This window comes from Chiloscyllium punctatum, chromosome 12 (genome assembly GCF_047496795.1).
Source record: "Chiloscyllium punctatum isolate Juve2018m chromosome 12, sChiPun1.3, whole genome shotgun sequence".
Lineage (NCBI taxonomy): Eukaryota > Metazoa > Chordata > Chondrichthyes > Orectolobiformes > Hemiscylliidae > Chiloscyllium > Chiloscyllium punctatum.
The window spans coordinates 42743450-42759568 of record NC_092750.1 but is presented as its reverse complement, the minus strand read 5'-3'; the positions used below and the strand labels follow the sequence as shown (position 1 = coordinate 42759568).

The following is a 16119-nucleotide window of genomic DNA, read 5'->3' as shown; positions in this document are numbered from 1 at the left end:
GATCCACAGGCACTGCTGTACAAGGAGTCAAAACTTATGTTTTTCCAGGATTTCTCTGCAGCTGTAATTCGAAAGAGGAAGTCCTTCAATGAAATTAAAAAGAGGCTGAGGAACCTGGGTATCCAGTACTCCATGAGATACCCCACAGTGCTTCGTTTCAGCCACGAGGACTCAGTTTATACATTTGACTCAGCGGATAAAGCTAAAAATTTTGTGGACACTTTAAAATAGATGGATTGGCCTGAAGAATACGGTTAATGTTTGTTCTCTTTTCTATCTTTCTCCATGTTTTCTCTTTTTTTAATTCCTTTCTTCCTCCCTAATAATTTCCTTTTTGGAAAGGAGGGAAAAGACCTTGGAATAAGTTCCTTTTTTTAAATAATTGGATTTTCTGATGGGAATTTTTGTAAATGTTCTTTGTTGGCTCTCCCCCTTTTGTTTTATTTGTTCTGTGTCTCTTTTAGTCACAAGTAGGGGTAACATGAAGCCAGGGATGGGTGGAGTGCTCATCCTGACTTTGTCTTTTTTCTGTTGATTTAAGGATCATCTCCTTGTTTTTTTTCTGACCTAAGGCTGGGGCACAGTCCGGGTTTGAAGGAGCTGTGAAGGAGGGGATGGGTAGGGTGAGTGCCCCCTATGGGCAGAGGGAAGAGTTTTCTTTGTAGTTTTTTGGTAGTAATAGTTGTTTATAGTTATGATAGAGTAGTTTTTGTATATATAGATTTTCTATTCTGAGTCTTTATTTACTTATGCTCGGTGATTTGTAAGCAGGGTTCTCCCTCCGAGGGGTTCAAGGGTCTCTGAAAGGGGATATGGCTAAGTGATATTAAATGATGCACCAGGAACATTAAGGGAAGTCATTCACCTGTTAAAAGGAAAAAAGTGCTTTCTAGACAGGGAACAGAATATTTCTCTACGATGTCATCCCCACCAATAGGACCTCAAGATCTAATAAAGAGTCACCAGACTTGAAATGTAACTCAGCTTTCTTCCCACAGATGCAGCAGAGCTGCTGAGTTTCTCTGGCAATTTCTGTTTTTGTTTCAAATCTCGAATATCTGCAGTTCTTTGTTTAATTTAACATGCCTTTTGTTTTTTCCTTAGTTTTCTAACGCAGTTTTAAATATAGATATTGTAATGTTGAAAACCATGCCAAATAAGTTTGAGTAACGGTTTCTGTATACTCAAAAGTATATAGTTTATTCTAAATGTTTAAAAAAATAATTCTTGCAAAGAGCTAACTTTAAGGAACATTGCTCTAAATGCCGCATACAAATGTTATTACTTTCTTGCTCCAATTTGAATTTGAAATGTTTATGCCTGCACAGTTGTAGAACTTTCCTTTAGCAACTATCATCTTAACTCTTATCCTGCCAAAGAACTAACCCATATTGATAGCATTAGCAGATGATGTGACATGTATTTTAACAAATTAATTAGTTTTAATTATTAAGCTTTCTAACTGGGCACTGTTTTTCAAAAGCAGGAACCTAATGCTTAAAAAGCATCCCCATGCTGAGTGGATGCAAACCAGATGCCCATTGTCTTGTTTGAGTCTTTGTGCATTCTTGATCTAATGAATAGCAGGAAATTAGCAAAATCTGGCATAAATCCATAGACTAAGATAAACTATTCTCTTCTGTGCAGATATCTGATAGAAGGATATTAAAGCAGGAATATGTTCTTTGTTCTTGCAGTTTACTTTTCTAAATTTTGACAAATCTACCATACATACCTGTATTTATTCAAAATTGGTTGATAAGACATTCATTATTAAGCCATAGAACTGGTTACTTTTTGTCCTGTTTAAATTAATTCATGAAGAGCATAGTTTTGAAATTGAACAGCATTGAGCATGTCTATGCCAGCAGGGTGTCAGTTTTGAAACTCATGTGCCTTTGTGATTTTTACTTGATGTATGCGTTGCAGTAGCAAGTCACTTCGCATTTGTGCTTAGTCTAGCTATTCAATGTTTTGCTAATTGAATTGATTGTTCCTGGCAGGCTGTTTCCCTGACAGCATAACCAACTTAGCTCTGACAGCTTTAACAACCTGACTAGTCCCTGACCTTCCTAGGTTGTGCAACATGTATAGGGCTATAAACCACAAAAGGCATACACGCAAGAATATAAAAAAAGCTTGAATGCTGTCAGCTACTGCCAGAGGCTGGTTGCCAAATATGTGTTTATAGTTAAGTATCCAAGCCTTGCAGCTTGACAGTGATCATTTCAGTAGTTTCCCTAAGGCAGGGTGAGCTTATGAATGGCTATTTTACTTTTCACAGAAAGATCTGTCTTCACTGCAAGTGCCCACGTGAGGAACACATCGTGACGGTGATGCCTTTAGAAATGGAGAAAACGGTGAACAAACTTATGTATGATTTTCAGAGGAACTCCACATCTGATGATGATTCTGGTTGTGCTTTGGAGGAATATGCTTGGGTTCCTCCTGGTTTGAAGCCTGAACAGGTAGTGTTATTTTGTTGCTAAATTTACCATTTTAAATATTTTCTACCATACCTAATTGATGTACAGCAGAAACCTATTTCTTTTAATCAGATGCCAGTATGCCGTTTGACTACTTTGGTTACTTTATGCAAGAAAATTTGATCTATTTGTTGATACTAAATGAACATTACTTCTGAGAAATAAAGTCTCATTCTCCCTATTTAGAATAGATTCATGACAGCTTTGTGTTCCAGACCCAAAAGCATTTGACAAACGGCACATAGCAGCCAAATTCTATACACTTAAGAAACAATATTCACAATTACTGCCAACCACCCACCTCAGGATCAACTGAATAGATGTCCAGGAATATATTTTGTACATCCCAGTTATCATTTCCTCTTTTATTTTGTTATTTATCTTTCATGTTAATAAGCTAATCTGCACTTAGCAACCAAAGTTTGAAAGTGGAAATCAGCTTTGAAGCAATAAGAGATCATTTTGGCAGGAAAATTATTGTAATATCAGTTTTTAGAAACCCTCTTGGAAAAATTGAATGCCTTTATTTAATGGTTGACCAAAACCTTAGTCTTTAAAGCAATGGGTGTGACAGCATTTATTAGCATTTACACTGCAGGATTTTCACAGTTCTTCCTCAAAATTTATCGAAGGAAAATAGCAGAACCCCTCAAATTCTAGCCCATACTTTCCTATTTCAAAGGATCATTTTTTAAAAGGATTTCCACTCTGTTGAATATAACATTTTACAGGAATAGGTTAAAAGTTACTAAAAATTTCTGTAATAAATTGGTAAAAGCAAAGGATTGGGAATGTGAGTCATAATATGAGAAAGCGCCAAGGACATGAAAAGCTTTCTCACTCATTCAACCGACAGAATGGCATGTGGGCTTTAAAGCTAGTGTAGGGGTATAGTGCAGTTGGTATGGAATAAAAATTCTTTTTGCTATCAATGTAAATTTTATGATCTATTTTAACTGATAAGCCTCTCAGTTAATCTACATACTGACTTTCTCTAATACTTTATCTGGTAGATCATTCCTAACATTTATCGTTTTTTGAGTAAGAAATTTTCTGTAAGATTTGTTATAATTTATTTTCACTAGTTTCAATTATTACTGTCATATTCCACTGTATAATTAGTTCACTTTATGTGCAACGATATGCATTATTGTTATGATTCCCATAGAGACCGATAGCTTTTGAAAAGAATTGAATATCCAGTGATTGATTGAAAGAACCTCATATGATTTCAAATTTATGGTAGTTTGCTATAGCTATCAAACGCAAACAGCATTGAGTAAACAGCCTTCAGCAAGTTACTTATACTGTAAATTCTAAATCTTTACAAACTCAAAACCCTTCAATCTGAGCATGAATACCAATGCACATTCTGTAGCTTGAGCAATGAAGTGAGCATTTACTGCTTCAGGTGAAGGGCTGTCTAACTCTGTCTTCCTTTCTTCATATATAAGGAGCAAGAGGGTAACTAGAGAAAGGGTTGGCCCACTCAAAGAAGAAAAGTTATATGTGGAGTCAGAGAAAATGGGTGCAATTGTAAATGAGTACTTTGCATCGGTGTTCACCGAGGAGAGGGACATGACGGATGTTGAGGTTAGGGATAGATCTTTGAGTACTCTAAGTCAAGTCGGCATAAAGAAGGAGGATGTTTTGGGTATTCTAAAAGGCATTAGGGTAGACAAGTCCCCACGTCCGGATGAGATCTACACCAGGTTACTGAGGGAAATGAGAGAGGAAATAGCTGGGGCTTTAACAGATATCTTTGCAGCACCCTTGAACACGGGTGAGGTCCCGGAAGACTGGAAAATTGCTAATGTTGTCCCCTTGTTTAAGAAGGGTAGCAGGGATACTTCAGGTAATTATAGACCGGTGAGTCTGACATCAGTGGTAGAGAAGTTGCTGGTGAAGATACTGAGGGATAGGATCTATTCCCATTTGGAAGAAAATGGGTTTATCAGTAATAGGCAGCATGGTCTTGTGCGGGAAAGTCATGTCTTACAAACCTAATAGAATTTGTTGAGGAGGTTACAAAGTTGATTGGGCCAAGGGCTGTGGATGTCATATACGTGGACTTTAGTAAGGCGTTTGATAAGGTTCCCCATGGTAAACTGACGGAGAAGGTGAAGTTGCATGGAGTTCAAGGTGTACTAGCTAGATGAATAGAGAACTGGAGACAGACCGTATTAGTGGAAGGGAGAGCTGTGACCAGTGGTGTTCCACAGGGATCTGTGCTGGGACCACTGTTGCTTGTGATATATATAAATGATTTGGAGGAAGGTGTCGGTCGCCTGTTTAGTAAATTTCCAGGTGACCCCAAGATTGGTAGAGTAGCAGATAGTGAAGGGGACTGTCAGAGAATACAGCAGAATAGATAGATTGGAGAGATGGGCAGAGAAATAGCAGATGGAGTTAAATCTGGGCAAATGCAAGGTGATGCATTTTGGAAGATCCAATTCCAGAATGAACTATACAGTAAATGGAAATGTCCTGGGGAAAACTGACATTCGGAGAGATCTGGGTATTCAGGTCCATTGTTCCCTGAAGGTGGTAACGCAGGTCAGTAAAGAAGACATACAGCATGCTTTCATTCATTAGATGGGGTTTTGAGTACAAGAGTTGGCAAGTCATGTTACAGTTATATAAGAGTTTGGTTCGGCCACATTTGAAATACTGCGTACAGTTCTGGTCGCCACATTACTAAAAGGATGTGGATGCTTTGGAGAGGATGTAGAGAAGGGTCACCAGGATGTTGCCTGCTATGAAGGGCACTAGATATGAAGAGAGGTTGAATAGGTTAGAATTACTTTCATTAGAAAGTCAAAGGTTGAGGGGAGACCTGATTGAGGTCTACAAAATTGTGAGAGGTGTAGACAGAATGGATAGCAAGAAACTTTTTCCCAGAGTGCGGAAATCAATTACTCCTTAATTTAAGGTACAATGGAACAGAAAGGGAGTCATGTGACCCATTCCAAATTCTGGATAGCTTGATTGATATGGAGAAAATGAGGATCCCAAGCTTACTTATTGAAAGATGACCCAAGAGGGCGCGAGTTCAAAGTGAGAGGGGAAAGGTTTAGGGGAGATATGCTTGAAAAGTTCTTTACGCAGAGGGTGGTGGGGCCTGGAATGCTTTGCCAACAGAGATGGTAGAGGCAGGAACAATGGCATCATTAAAAGATGTATCCAGACAGATACATGAATGGGTAAGGAGCAAAGGGATACAGATCTTTAGAAAATAGGCAGCAGGTTTAGATAGATGAGTTGGATTGGCACAGGTTTGGAGGGCTGAAGGGCCTGATCCTGTTCTGTAATTTTCTTTGTTCTTCTGTCTGCCTCTCAGATTCTTGGAGGCTAACTTTTGTCAGTGATGTTCAATGCTAGCTTAGAATCTCCACAGCCTAACACTTCAGTGCCTTTCAATGGACTTGTCCCTTCACAAAACCTATCCCCATGGCTATGTGGATCACATGGACTTTGTGTATCCAGTTAGAAATGATCATTAGTTATCCTTTAGTGTCTCAATTTGTTCATCTTAGAATTAAACAGAATAATGTACAACTGCTTACAAAATATCATAACATCTCAGTATGAGATGTGGAGACAAACAATCTATCCACGGTCAGTACAGCTCCTCTAGCCATTGTCTACAGATGCACATATCTTGGGTCATCTTTCAATAAGTCAGCTTGGGATCTTCATTTTCTCCATATCAATCAAGCTATCCAGAATTTGGAATGGGTCACATGACTCCCTTTCTATTCCATTGTACCTTAAATTAAGGAGACTGTACAAAGTATGATCATTTTATAAAGTTCACATTCATGACATTTTAAAACATTTCTGTTAGTATCTGATGGTCCCTCCTAGCAAAACATCAAACCATACAAACTGATGACAGTGCCACCTCTCAGTGGTACTCTCTGGTTGACTACAAACATCACAAGCCGCTCTTGGCAGCTGATCAGAGTAGCAAAGTCCAACCATCCACAGAAAAAAATGAGCAACCCTCAACTGCTTGACGATAGGTCAGGGAGAATGTTGCGACTCGTTCCACAAGTGGAACATGAAGAACAGCTCGAACTGTGACTGTGGTCGCCCAAATCAGACTATTGCTCACATACGGAATTCCTATCCTAAGAACTCCATTGTTGTTAATGTTTCAATCATTTAGTCTCCCTCACTGAAACTATTGAATGGATTGTAAAACTTGATGCCAAATTCTTTCTTCTTCTTTGATGCAAAAAGTGTAGAGTCATTGAGATGTACAGCATGGAAACAGACCCTTCAGTCCAACTCGTCCGTGCCGACCAGATATCCCAACCCAGTCTAGTCCGACCTGCCAGCACCTGGCCCATATACCTCCAAACCCTTTCTATTCATATACCCATCTAGATGTCTTTTAAATATTGTAATTGTACCAGCCTCCACCACTTTCTCTGGCAGCTCATTCCATACATGTACCACCCTCTACGTGAAAATGTTGCCCCTTACGTCTCTTTTATATCTTTCCCCTCTCACCCAAAACCTAGTTCTGGATTCCCCGACCCCGGGGAAAAGACTTTACCTGTTTATCATATCCATGCCCCTCATGATTTTATAAACCTCTATAAAGTCACCCCTCAGCCTCCGACGCTCCAAGAAAACAGCCCTAACCTATTCAATCTCTCCCTATAGCTCAAATCCTCCAACCCTGGCAACATCCTTGTAAATCTTTTCTGAACTCTTTCAAGTTTCACAGCATCCTTCCGATAGGAAAGAGACCAGAATTGCATGCAATATTCCAACAGTCCCTAACCAATGTCCCGTACAGCCGCAACATGGCCTCTCAGCTCCTGTACTCAATCTTGGGTGGACAGATTGGACTGAAGGGTCTGTTCCATGCTGTACATCTCTATGACTCTATTAAGTATATAAGTCCTGCTAAGATTTGCTTTACTTTCCAAGAAAAGAAGATACCAAGCAGGCGACAAAAGGGAATCATGACTAAGGAGAGGGAAGCTTGGTTTCATAGGGAGTTTCTAGGATATTGATGAGATGACAGAGTTTTAGAAAGAATCCCACAAGATAGAGCATAGGGACCAATGGTTGAGCAAGAGATAGCAGACATATGAAGTAGCAAAAAGCATGGATGATGGGTACATAAGCACACAGCTAGAGAAGATCTCAGAATTAGGATGGAGATCATGACAGATGTGAAAATAAAAATTAGAATTTGAAAATTGATCTATTTAGGAAAGTCAGTGCAGTTTAGTAATAATTGAAATTATACTATGACATTTGATACTACTTGTGCCATCAAGGGTGGTACAGTGGCTCAGTGATTAGCACTGCTGCCTCACCATACCAGGGGCCTGGTTCGATTCTGCCCTCAGCAACTGTCTGTGTGGAGTTTGCACATTCTCCTTGTGTCTGCATGGGTGCTCTGGTTTCCTTTCACATTCCAAAGATATGTAGGTCAGGCAGATTAGCCATGCTAAATTGCCCATAGTGTCCAAGGATGTGCAGGCTAAGTGGGTTAGCCATGGGAAATGCAGGTTATAGAAAGAGGGTAAGGGGATGGGTCTGGGTGGGATGCTCTTCAGAGACCTGGTTTGGACTCAATGGGCTGAATGGCTTGCTTCCACACTATAGAGATTCTATGATACTGTGATTGTGTCTTAATGAGGCCTTTACTTCAATAGTCCAGCAAATAATCTGTTGAGTTCCCTTATGTTTTAACACTTTTTTTGGATACTGTCAAATGCAATTACTCCCTTCTGAAATATAGAAATTAAAATTGTTTACTACTCTGTTTTGACCAATATAACTTAAATGCCTCACTTTTACTTGTTTTTGATACCACCTGATGGTACTACTAGATGGGTCCAATCACAGAATGAAAACCGACCTGAAAGATCACAATTTAAAAAATTTTGTTAATATGGTCATTACTGAAACATAGTCATATGAGGATGCAGAATTTCTTTTAACAGGACAGAAATTTATTGCACAAAATACAAAAACAGTTGCCTAGATTTATGACATAATTATAAATATCTTAAAATATCCAGTATACTGTTAACCTCAGTTCCACTTGCACATGCAATTCTATTAGAATTTTGAAAGCACTGGCTTGTAAAACACACAAAAATGATGAGCAGGAAAGGACCAGCCTATCTCTCCCCTTCCTCTGCCCCAAACCATTGGAATCTTCTTGGAATGGAAAGTGACAGAGTAAAATCTAGGGCTCCTGAGGGAAAATTATTCTGGAAACTTCTCTGAAATAATTAAAAGCAGTCCCTAAGATAACATAGACCAGTGTTATCTGTGAGTTCACTTACCTTCCATATCATATCATCTTATGCCAACTAGTTCATCTCTCTTTTGTAGAGATACATAACCCAAAGACCCACTGAAGGAACTCTACATTTTTCCAAGCTTTAAAGCATTGTAATGAATGTCTGAACTGACATTCTCAGGATAACTGAAACAGTCAATTCTGAATATCGATACTATTTTATGTAGAAGAGCATGTTATCCATGGGCTAATAACTCTAATGCATCCAGTCTGATAAAATTAGCAATTATTATCTTTTAAAAATGAAGACCTATTATCAATAATTGATGTATGATGTCAAAAGATTGCCGACTTAGACTAGAACTCCTCCATAGTTCTCAAACGTTGAGCTGGTATAAACCATGTCACTGCCAGAACTGTGCCCTCGGGTCCTAGTGTCTCCTACTCGTAAGCCCATCGTCTCTACATCCACTCTTTCCAGGCCTCTCAGTATTTTGAGAGTTTCAATGAGATTTCTCCTCATTCTTCTTAACCTCACCCAGAGTCCTCAACTGCTCCTTATATGACAAGCTCTTCATCCACAGAATGCAAACCTTCACTAGACTCCCTCTGATGCTATCACATCTTTCCTTAGATACAGACCCAAAATTGCTCACAATATTCCAAATGTGGTCTGACCAGAGCCTTATACAGTTTTAGAACTGCATCTCTGCTCTTGCAGGCAGAGTCAAGATTAGAGTGGTGCTGGAAAAGCACAGCAGGTCAGGCAAATTCTGAGGACCAGGAAAATTGACGATTCAGGCAAAACCCCTTCATCAGGAAGCCACCACTCTAACCTTGACTCTCTGCTCTTGCATTCTAGCCTTCTCAAAATGCTAACATTCCATTTGCCTTCCAAACTGGCAACTGAACCTGCTTGTTAACCTTAAAGGAATCTTGAACTAAAATACATGGGTTTCTTTATGGTTCAAATTTCTGAAGCCTTTCCCCATTTAAAAAATAGTCTACACTTCTATTCTTCCTGCCAAAGTGCATAACCACACACTTTCCCATATTGTATTCAAACTGCCACTTTATTGCCCACCCTCCTAGTCTGTCCCTCTGCAGCCTCCCTGCTTTTTCAACGCTACCTGTCCTTCTACCCATCTTTCTGTCATCTGCAAACGTTGCAGCAATGCCCTCATTTCCTTTGTCCAGATCATTAATGTATAATGTGAGTAGTTGTGGTGCCAACCAGACACACTAATTGCCATCCTGAGAAAGGTCCCTTTTGTTCCTACTCTACTGTCTGCCAGTCAGACAATCCTGTCTCCATTGCGAATCCTTCAATAATCTTTGGTTTTTAAAACAGCCTTTCCCCCCATTTCAGTCTATGATTAAGAATACAGGAAAATAAATAAAGGTATTTAAATAGTTTTAATATTTACATTTATCTAGTTTAAACTCTTGTCGTCTCCCTTTTCAGTCAAACTGAAGTAATCTATCAAAGGGCATACACTTCTGACCTTTATTTTGTAAACTTCAATCAAATTATCCCCATCTCTGAAGGTTTCTTAAGACTGACTGAGTAACTATGGTTGTTTACTGAAAGAATCATTCTCATAGTTCTCCTCTAAACCTTCCCCATGGCTAATATACCATCTAGTTTGTGAAAGGACCAAATAGGGCACATTATTCAATGTAAAATAGATCTGATTTAGAAAAGTGGAGAATTATAAAGTGGCATGCTATACATTCAGCAGCTAGAATTCAGAGCAGGTAGTCTTGCTGGATATTCAAATGCATCCTTGGCTTACAGGAATGGCCATTGAATCTGAGAAAATGGATTATGTAGAAATCCAATAAGCCTTATCTTTGCCCATACATACTTCTTTCTTTAGAGTTACCTCCAAGTTTAACAGGTTTCAAGTTGGTGGCGTGTCTACCCTGGGTGTTTTTACATATACCTGTTTACATAACCTTAAAACTTCTCCCACGGACTCTTTAATATTTGTAAATTTAATGTCTTATCTCCATACTCTACCCAGATTCTTAATGAATTTTACTTTAATATTCACTCATAGTTGGACTTGCAAGGATCTTTTAGAATTGTAAGTGAGCTATATCATAGAGATTTACATCATCTGATTTATTGGCATGAGGCTAAATCTACTGCTGTACATTTGCTACTTCAACTCAATATTTAACTTGTTTTCTGTCGTAATATCTGGTATTAAAATATAGGTAACGAAGTTTTGGTTACCTGGGTCAAATTTATCCCCTACTTAAATACAGAAATCAAGGTCTGATTTTTCCATTTGAGATGGAAACCAGCAGTCACACCTTTTCTTCATGTGTTCATCCTGCCTTCTGGGTGACCAGTATTATCATCCCTCAAAATCAGGGAGGGCTGGAGTCAGAGCCACAGTCTCCCAAAGTAGAAGAGAAATAGGCAGATTCTAAATTGGGTACATTAGAAGGCATGCCTACATTTGCTTGGTTATCAACTCAATTTTGTAGATACGTCTGAAATCCCCTGTAATTATTTTGGATTGTCTTTGAGGTAATTATTGCACTAACGAGATAAATAATCACTTTAAAGTTTTATCCAATTGTTGGTCGTAAAATTTTCAAGATAAGCAATCATACATTTTTTAAAATCATACTTACTAAATGGTTGTAGAACTGTCAGGATAAAAAGTAGACAGTCCCTTTAACAGCTGTATCAATAACCCCTGCTGATCTGAAATCCCATTAGTGTAGTTTAGAGTTCAGCCAAGCATTCATGTTGGGATGCCATTGCACTACTGTATAAGCAACACTTTTGCAGCTGAATAATTTAATGCCTTTGAAGTCATTGAAAAGATTAGCTCTCTATCCAAGTTTTTTCAATATATTTTTATTTTTTTGAATATTACAACAAATACAAAACCAAACAATTCAAAGTAATATTAAAAAATAAATTTACTGATTACATAAATAAATATCAACCAATAACTAAGCTAAAGAAGAGAAGTCTTAACAATAATAATAATGATAATAATAACCATAACACAGCTCAGCAATAGCCCCCGATCATCGAGCACAGAAGTTTATATATATTCATATGTTCGTAGTTCCTCCACTCTGGATACCAGATTCATTATATAGAATTGCCATGGCTATATACAGGCAGTAATTAGTACGGCAAACAAATCTATACCCAGGTAGTCCAAAATGGACCGCCACTTCTTGTAGAAATTCTCAGTTTTATGGTGCAGCATACTCATAAGAAAGTCCAAGGGGATGTGCTCCATGACTAGCTAATGCCAGCCCGCCAGCTCCGGGAGATTTTCCAACACCCATCCTAATAGATTGTTCTTTCTGGCACAGAAAGTGAGGATACTGAAAAGCTTTTTTTTGTGTGCATCTAATGAAAGTGAATTAACAGAAGCCAAGAAGAAGAGAAACCAAGTCCATCTCCACCTCTGACCCTTCTGTATTTCACCTATCACAGCCCTCCAGTATGCCCACAGTCTATGGCAGGACTAAAGAGAATGAGTAAGCATGCCCGTGCTCACTTTACATTTAGGACACATTGGAGATGCTCCCGCTTTAAATTTAGCAAGGCAGTTTGAGGCCAGATGAACTCAGTGGAGAATCTTCATTGTAAGGGTCCATGGGTCCTGTTGCAAATTGAGATCCTCCTTGCATTTTTCCAGATGTCCTCCCATATTTCAGAAGAAATCTCAGTGTCCAACTCCCTATCCCATACCTTACAGAGCCGTTTGATCTCGTCCGAGGGACCCTCTCCCAATAGATGCTAAGTGTTGCTAACAGATAATGTAACCTCAACACTCAACACCCTCTTCTCCATGTCAGACCTAAAATGATCAGTTGGAAGTGTAACCTCTTTTTGTATGAAGTTTCTCATTTGAAAGAAACGAAAGATGTCCCTACTGGGCAATTCATATTTCTGAGCCAGCTGGTCAAAGGACATCAATATGTCCCCTTCAAATAAATCACCCAGGCATGGGACACCCCTAGATGCCCATAGTTTAAACCCAGTGTCCATCATCCCTGGCTGAAAGCCCGGCATATGGGTGTCAAAAATGATGTTTTGGCAATATTGCCGTCACCGTGACGCATTGCCCTCCACACCTTGACAGTATTGATGATTATTGGGCTATGGCAATACTCGTTAACTGTTCTCATTTTGTCTAAGATCAGCAGGCTAATAGGAGGGCATCTTGCTTGAGCTGCTTCGATGTCCAACCAAAGTGAGTGAGGGTCACCCCAAGCCCAGTCAGTCACCTAAGATAGCAGTGAGCTTAAATGATAACTTTTGATAGGTGGGAGGTCCACTCCTCTCAGTCTTTAAGGTAACTGCAATTTAGTCAATTTAATTAGGTGCTGCTTGCAATACCAGTTAAAAGAACTAAACCAGCTGCTCAGTCTTCTAAATACTTGCTTAGTAAAAAGCAGAGGAAGCATTCACATAGGATACAACAGGCAGGGTGGAATGTTCATTTTAATGAGGGCTATCCAACCTAACCAAGAGATCGGAAGTGCCTCCCACCTACAAAGGTCCTGCTTAATTCTGAAAAAAAAGGCAAAATTAGCTTTAAATAGCTAATCAAAAATGGGAATAATAAATATACCTAAGTAGAGAAAGCCCTCCTGCGACCATCTGCCTCAGGATCAGGCACTCTCAAGAGACCACCCATGAGCATGGCCAGTGACTTTGCAAAATTGATCTTCTAACCCGAGAAGGCACCAAATAGATTGATGCATTGTATCAGGTGTGGCACTGAAACTGCTGGGTTTGACAAGAAGGCAAGAACGTCATCTGCATAAAATGCGAACTTAAGTGATTTTGTTCCCACTTCTGGAGCGATTATATTGGGATCCCTGCTTCCATCAGCAATTCAATCATCAATGTGAAAAAAATGGTGAGGAGGGACAGCCCTGTTGACTGCCCCTACAAATATTAAAATTGCTTGATCGTACACCATTGGTAAGGACCGCAGCAAGAGGATCAGTATACAAAACCTCCATCCACCTGATGAAGGTCACTCCCAGGCCAAACTGCTTCAAAGTATGGAAAAGGTATGGCCACTCGACCCTCTCAAATGCCTTTTCCACATCTAAGGCCTGTACCAATCACTGTTGACATGCTTGGATCATGTTAAGTAATCTCCTGACATTATCCGTCGATCTGCGACCTTTTATGAACCCCGTCTGGTCCTCCTTAATGATGGAGGGCAGTACAGTTTCTAGCCTTAATGCCAGAGTCTTGGATAGGATCATGAAGTGGACATTCAGGAGTGAAATGGGTCTATAGAAAGCACTGTCCTCCAGGGCCTTTCGTTTTTTAAGAATGCAAGAGATGTTTGCCTCTGTTAGGAGATGGTGGGAGGAGCCCATGACTGTGTGAGTCATTAAACCTACTAAGCATCAGCACGGACAATATACTTATAAATTCCTTATAGAACTCACTGAGGAGCCAGTCTTTCCTGGTGCCTTTCCATTCTGGAGCTGCCTCACAGCCTCCTGCACCTCTTGCTCTGAGAATGGGGCATTGAGAAGACACCCTTGTTCGAGGTTCTCTCCCAGAACGTCCAAATTCTTAAAAAGAAGACTCCATCCTAACCCACCCACTGTCACAGCTTTCACATTGGTATAATTCAGAGTAAAATTTCCAGAATGCTGCCTTAATCCTTTTAGAAGCGTAGATCAAATTTCCAGTGTCCTCTCTGATCGAAGTAATGGCCAAGGGGGTACTCTTTTTCCTAACAAGGTATGCTAGATACTTGCCCAGCTTATTCCCATGCTCAAACAGCCTTTGACTTGCAAATATAAGCTCCCTCTTGGCTGTCTGTGAGAGCATGGAGTTCAGCGTAGGCCAAAGCGCCAGGATCCTCTGCAATTTAACCAGTGAGGGCCTGTCAAGATATGCCTTTTCAGCTACTTTCAAATATGCCTCGAGCACGCATTGCTGTTCAACCGTCTGTGGCTTCTTCCTGAATAGGAAATAACTAACCCTCTAGCATAGGCTTTAGCTGTTTCTCAAAGAATGGATGGGCTACTGGCGGAGCCTGAATTAATATCTAAAAAAGCCCTGAACTCAGCAGAAAAGAATTCAATAAACTTGCTATCCTTGAGGATGAAGTGGTCCAGTCGCCAGTGCCTCAAGTCTACCACCATATCCTTACTCTTAACCACTAAATACACTGGGACGTAATCAGAAATAGTGATATTGCCAATTGTATATGACAAGACCAAGCCCAGATATCCTGTGGAGGTCAGAAAACAATCAATCCTGGTATGGCATTTATGTGGGTTTTAAAAGAACGGGAAGTCCCTGCCAGTAGGGTGAAGGTGCCTCCAAATATCTACCAACCCCAATTCACCACACAGATCCCTTAATTATTTAGATCACAAAGAAGATATCAGCAAGTCTATGAGACAGTTGAAATCCCCTCCTACAATGATATGTTGAGATGCAAGGTTAACCATTCTAGAAAGTGCATCTATCAAGAATTTAAGGGGGTGGGCCGGGGGACAGTAACCATTTAAGATTCCGTATTCTTCCCCATGTATCAAAGCTTTAAGGATTACAAATCTCCCATATGTGTCTTTAATGCACTCTAATAACTTAAATGGGAGATTCTTTCTAACTAAAGTGGCCACCCCTCTACTCGTCGTATTGAAAGATGAAAAAGAAACCCGGTCATACCCATTCTGTTGCAGCTTCAAATGCTCTGCATCATCCAAGTGTGTTTCTTGTAATAAGGCAACATCCTACCCTCTTCCTTCTAAGGCTGGAAAGTACCTTCAGCCTCTTGACAGGTGAATGACTCCCCTTAATATTCCAGGTACACCACTTAAACGCATCCTTTGCCATAACCTTCTATAGCACCATTTAGACTCCAGAGAGGAAGAACCCAAACAACATATTGCTGACTTTAATGCAAAAGGATCCACAGAACCCAAAAGCTACACAGATTAAAATAACTACAGCCAACAAATCTGCAAAACTTACAAAAACTATGTACAGCAAAAATAGAAAAACAAAAAAAAAATCACCAAAGACACTGATTGGAGGAATTTACCCACCATTCAAAGAGGGTACCTATGCATCCTACAACCCTACTAACCATCCCAACTGCCCTCTCAACTCCTATCAGCTAGGGTCACGCCACATATACCAACCACCTGGTAGAGAAAAAACAAACACCCAAAAGCAAGATTAGTACTATAAACAAATAAACTAAAAATAAATATGTCACCCATCCCTTAACATAACTTAGAGATTAAAGATAAATATGGGTAGACAGTCCTTTATCTGAAATCTCAAAATCCAAAAAGCTCCAAAGTCCAAAGGTTTTCTTTGTG

The 16119-nt window shown here is 39.6% G+C and overlaps 1 protein-coding gene across 5 annotated transcripts in view; it reads left to right on the top strand.

Annotated features, from left to right (window-relative positions):
- Positions 1 to 16119, top strand: part of prickle2b (prickle homolog 2b) — a 286023-nt gene that overhangs the window by 209433 nt on the left and 60471 nt on the right. For all 5 annotated transcript variants that reach the window (XM_072582473.1, XM_072582475.1, XM_072582477.1 and 2 more), the window contains one exon: positions 2285 to 2468. In XM_072582473.1, the coding sequence (XP_072438574.1) occupies positions 2285 to 2468 (184 nt within the window). The remainder of the gene's footprint in view (positions 1 to 2284; positions 2469 to 16119) is intronic.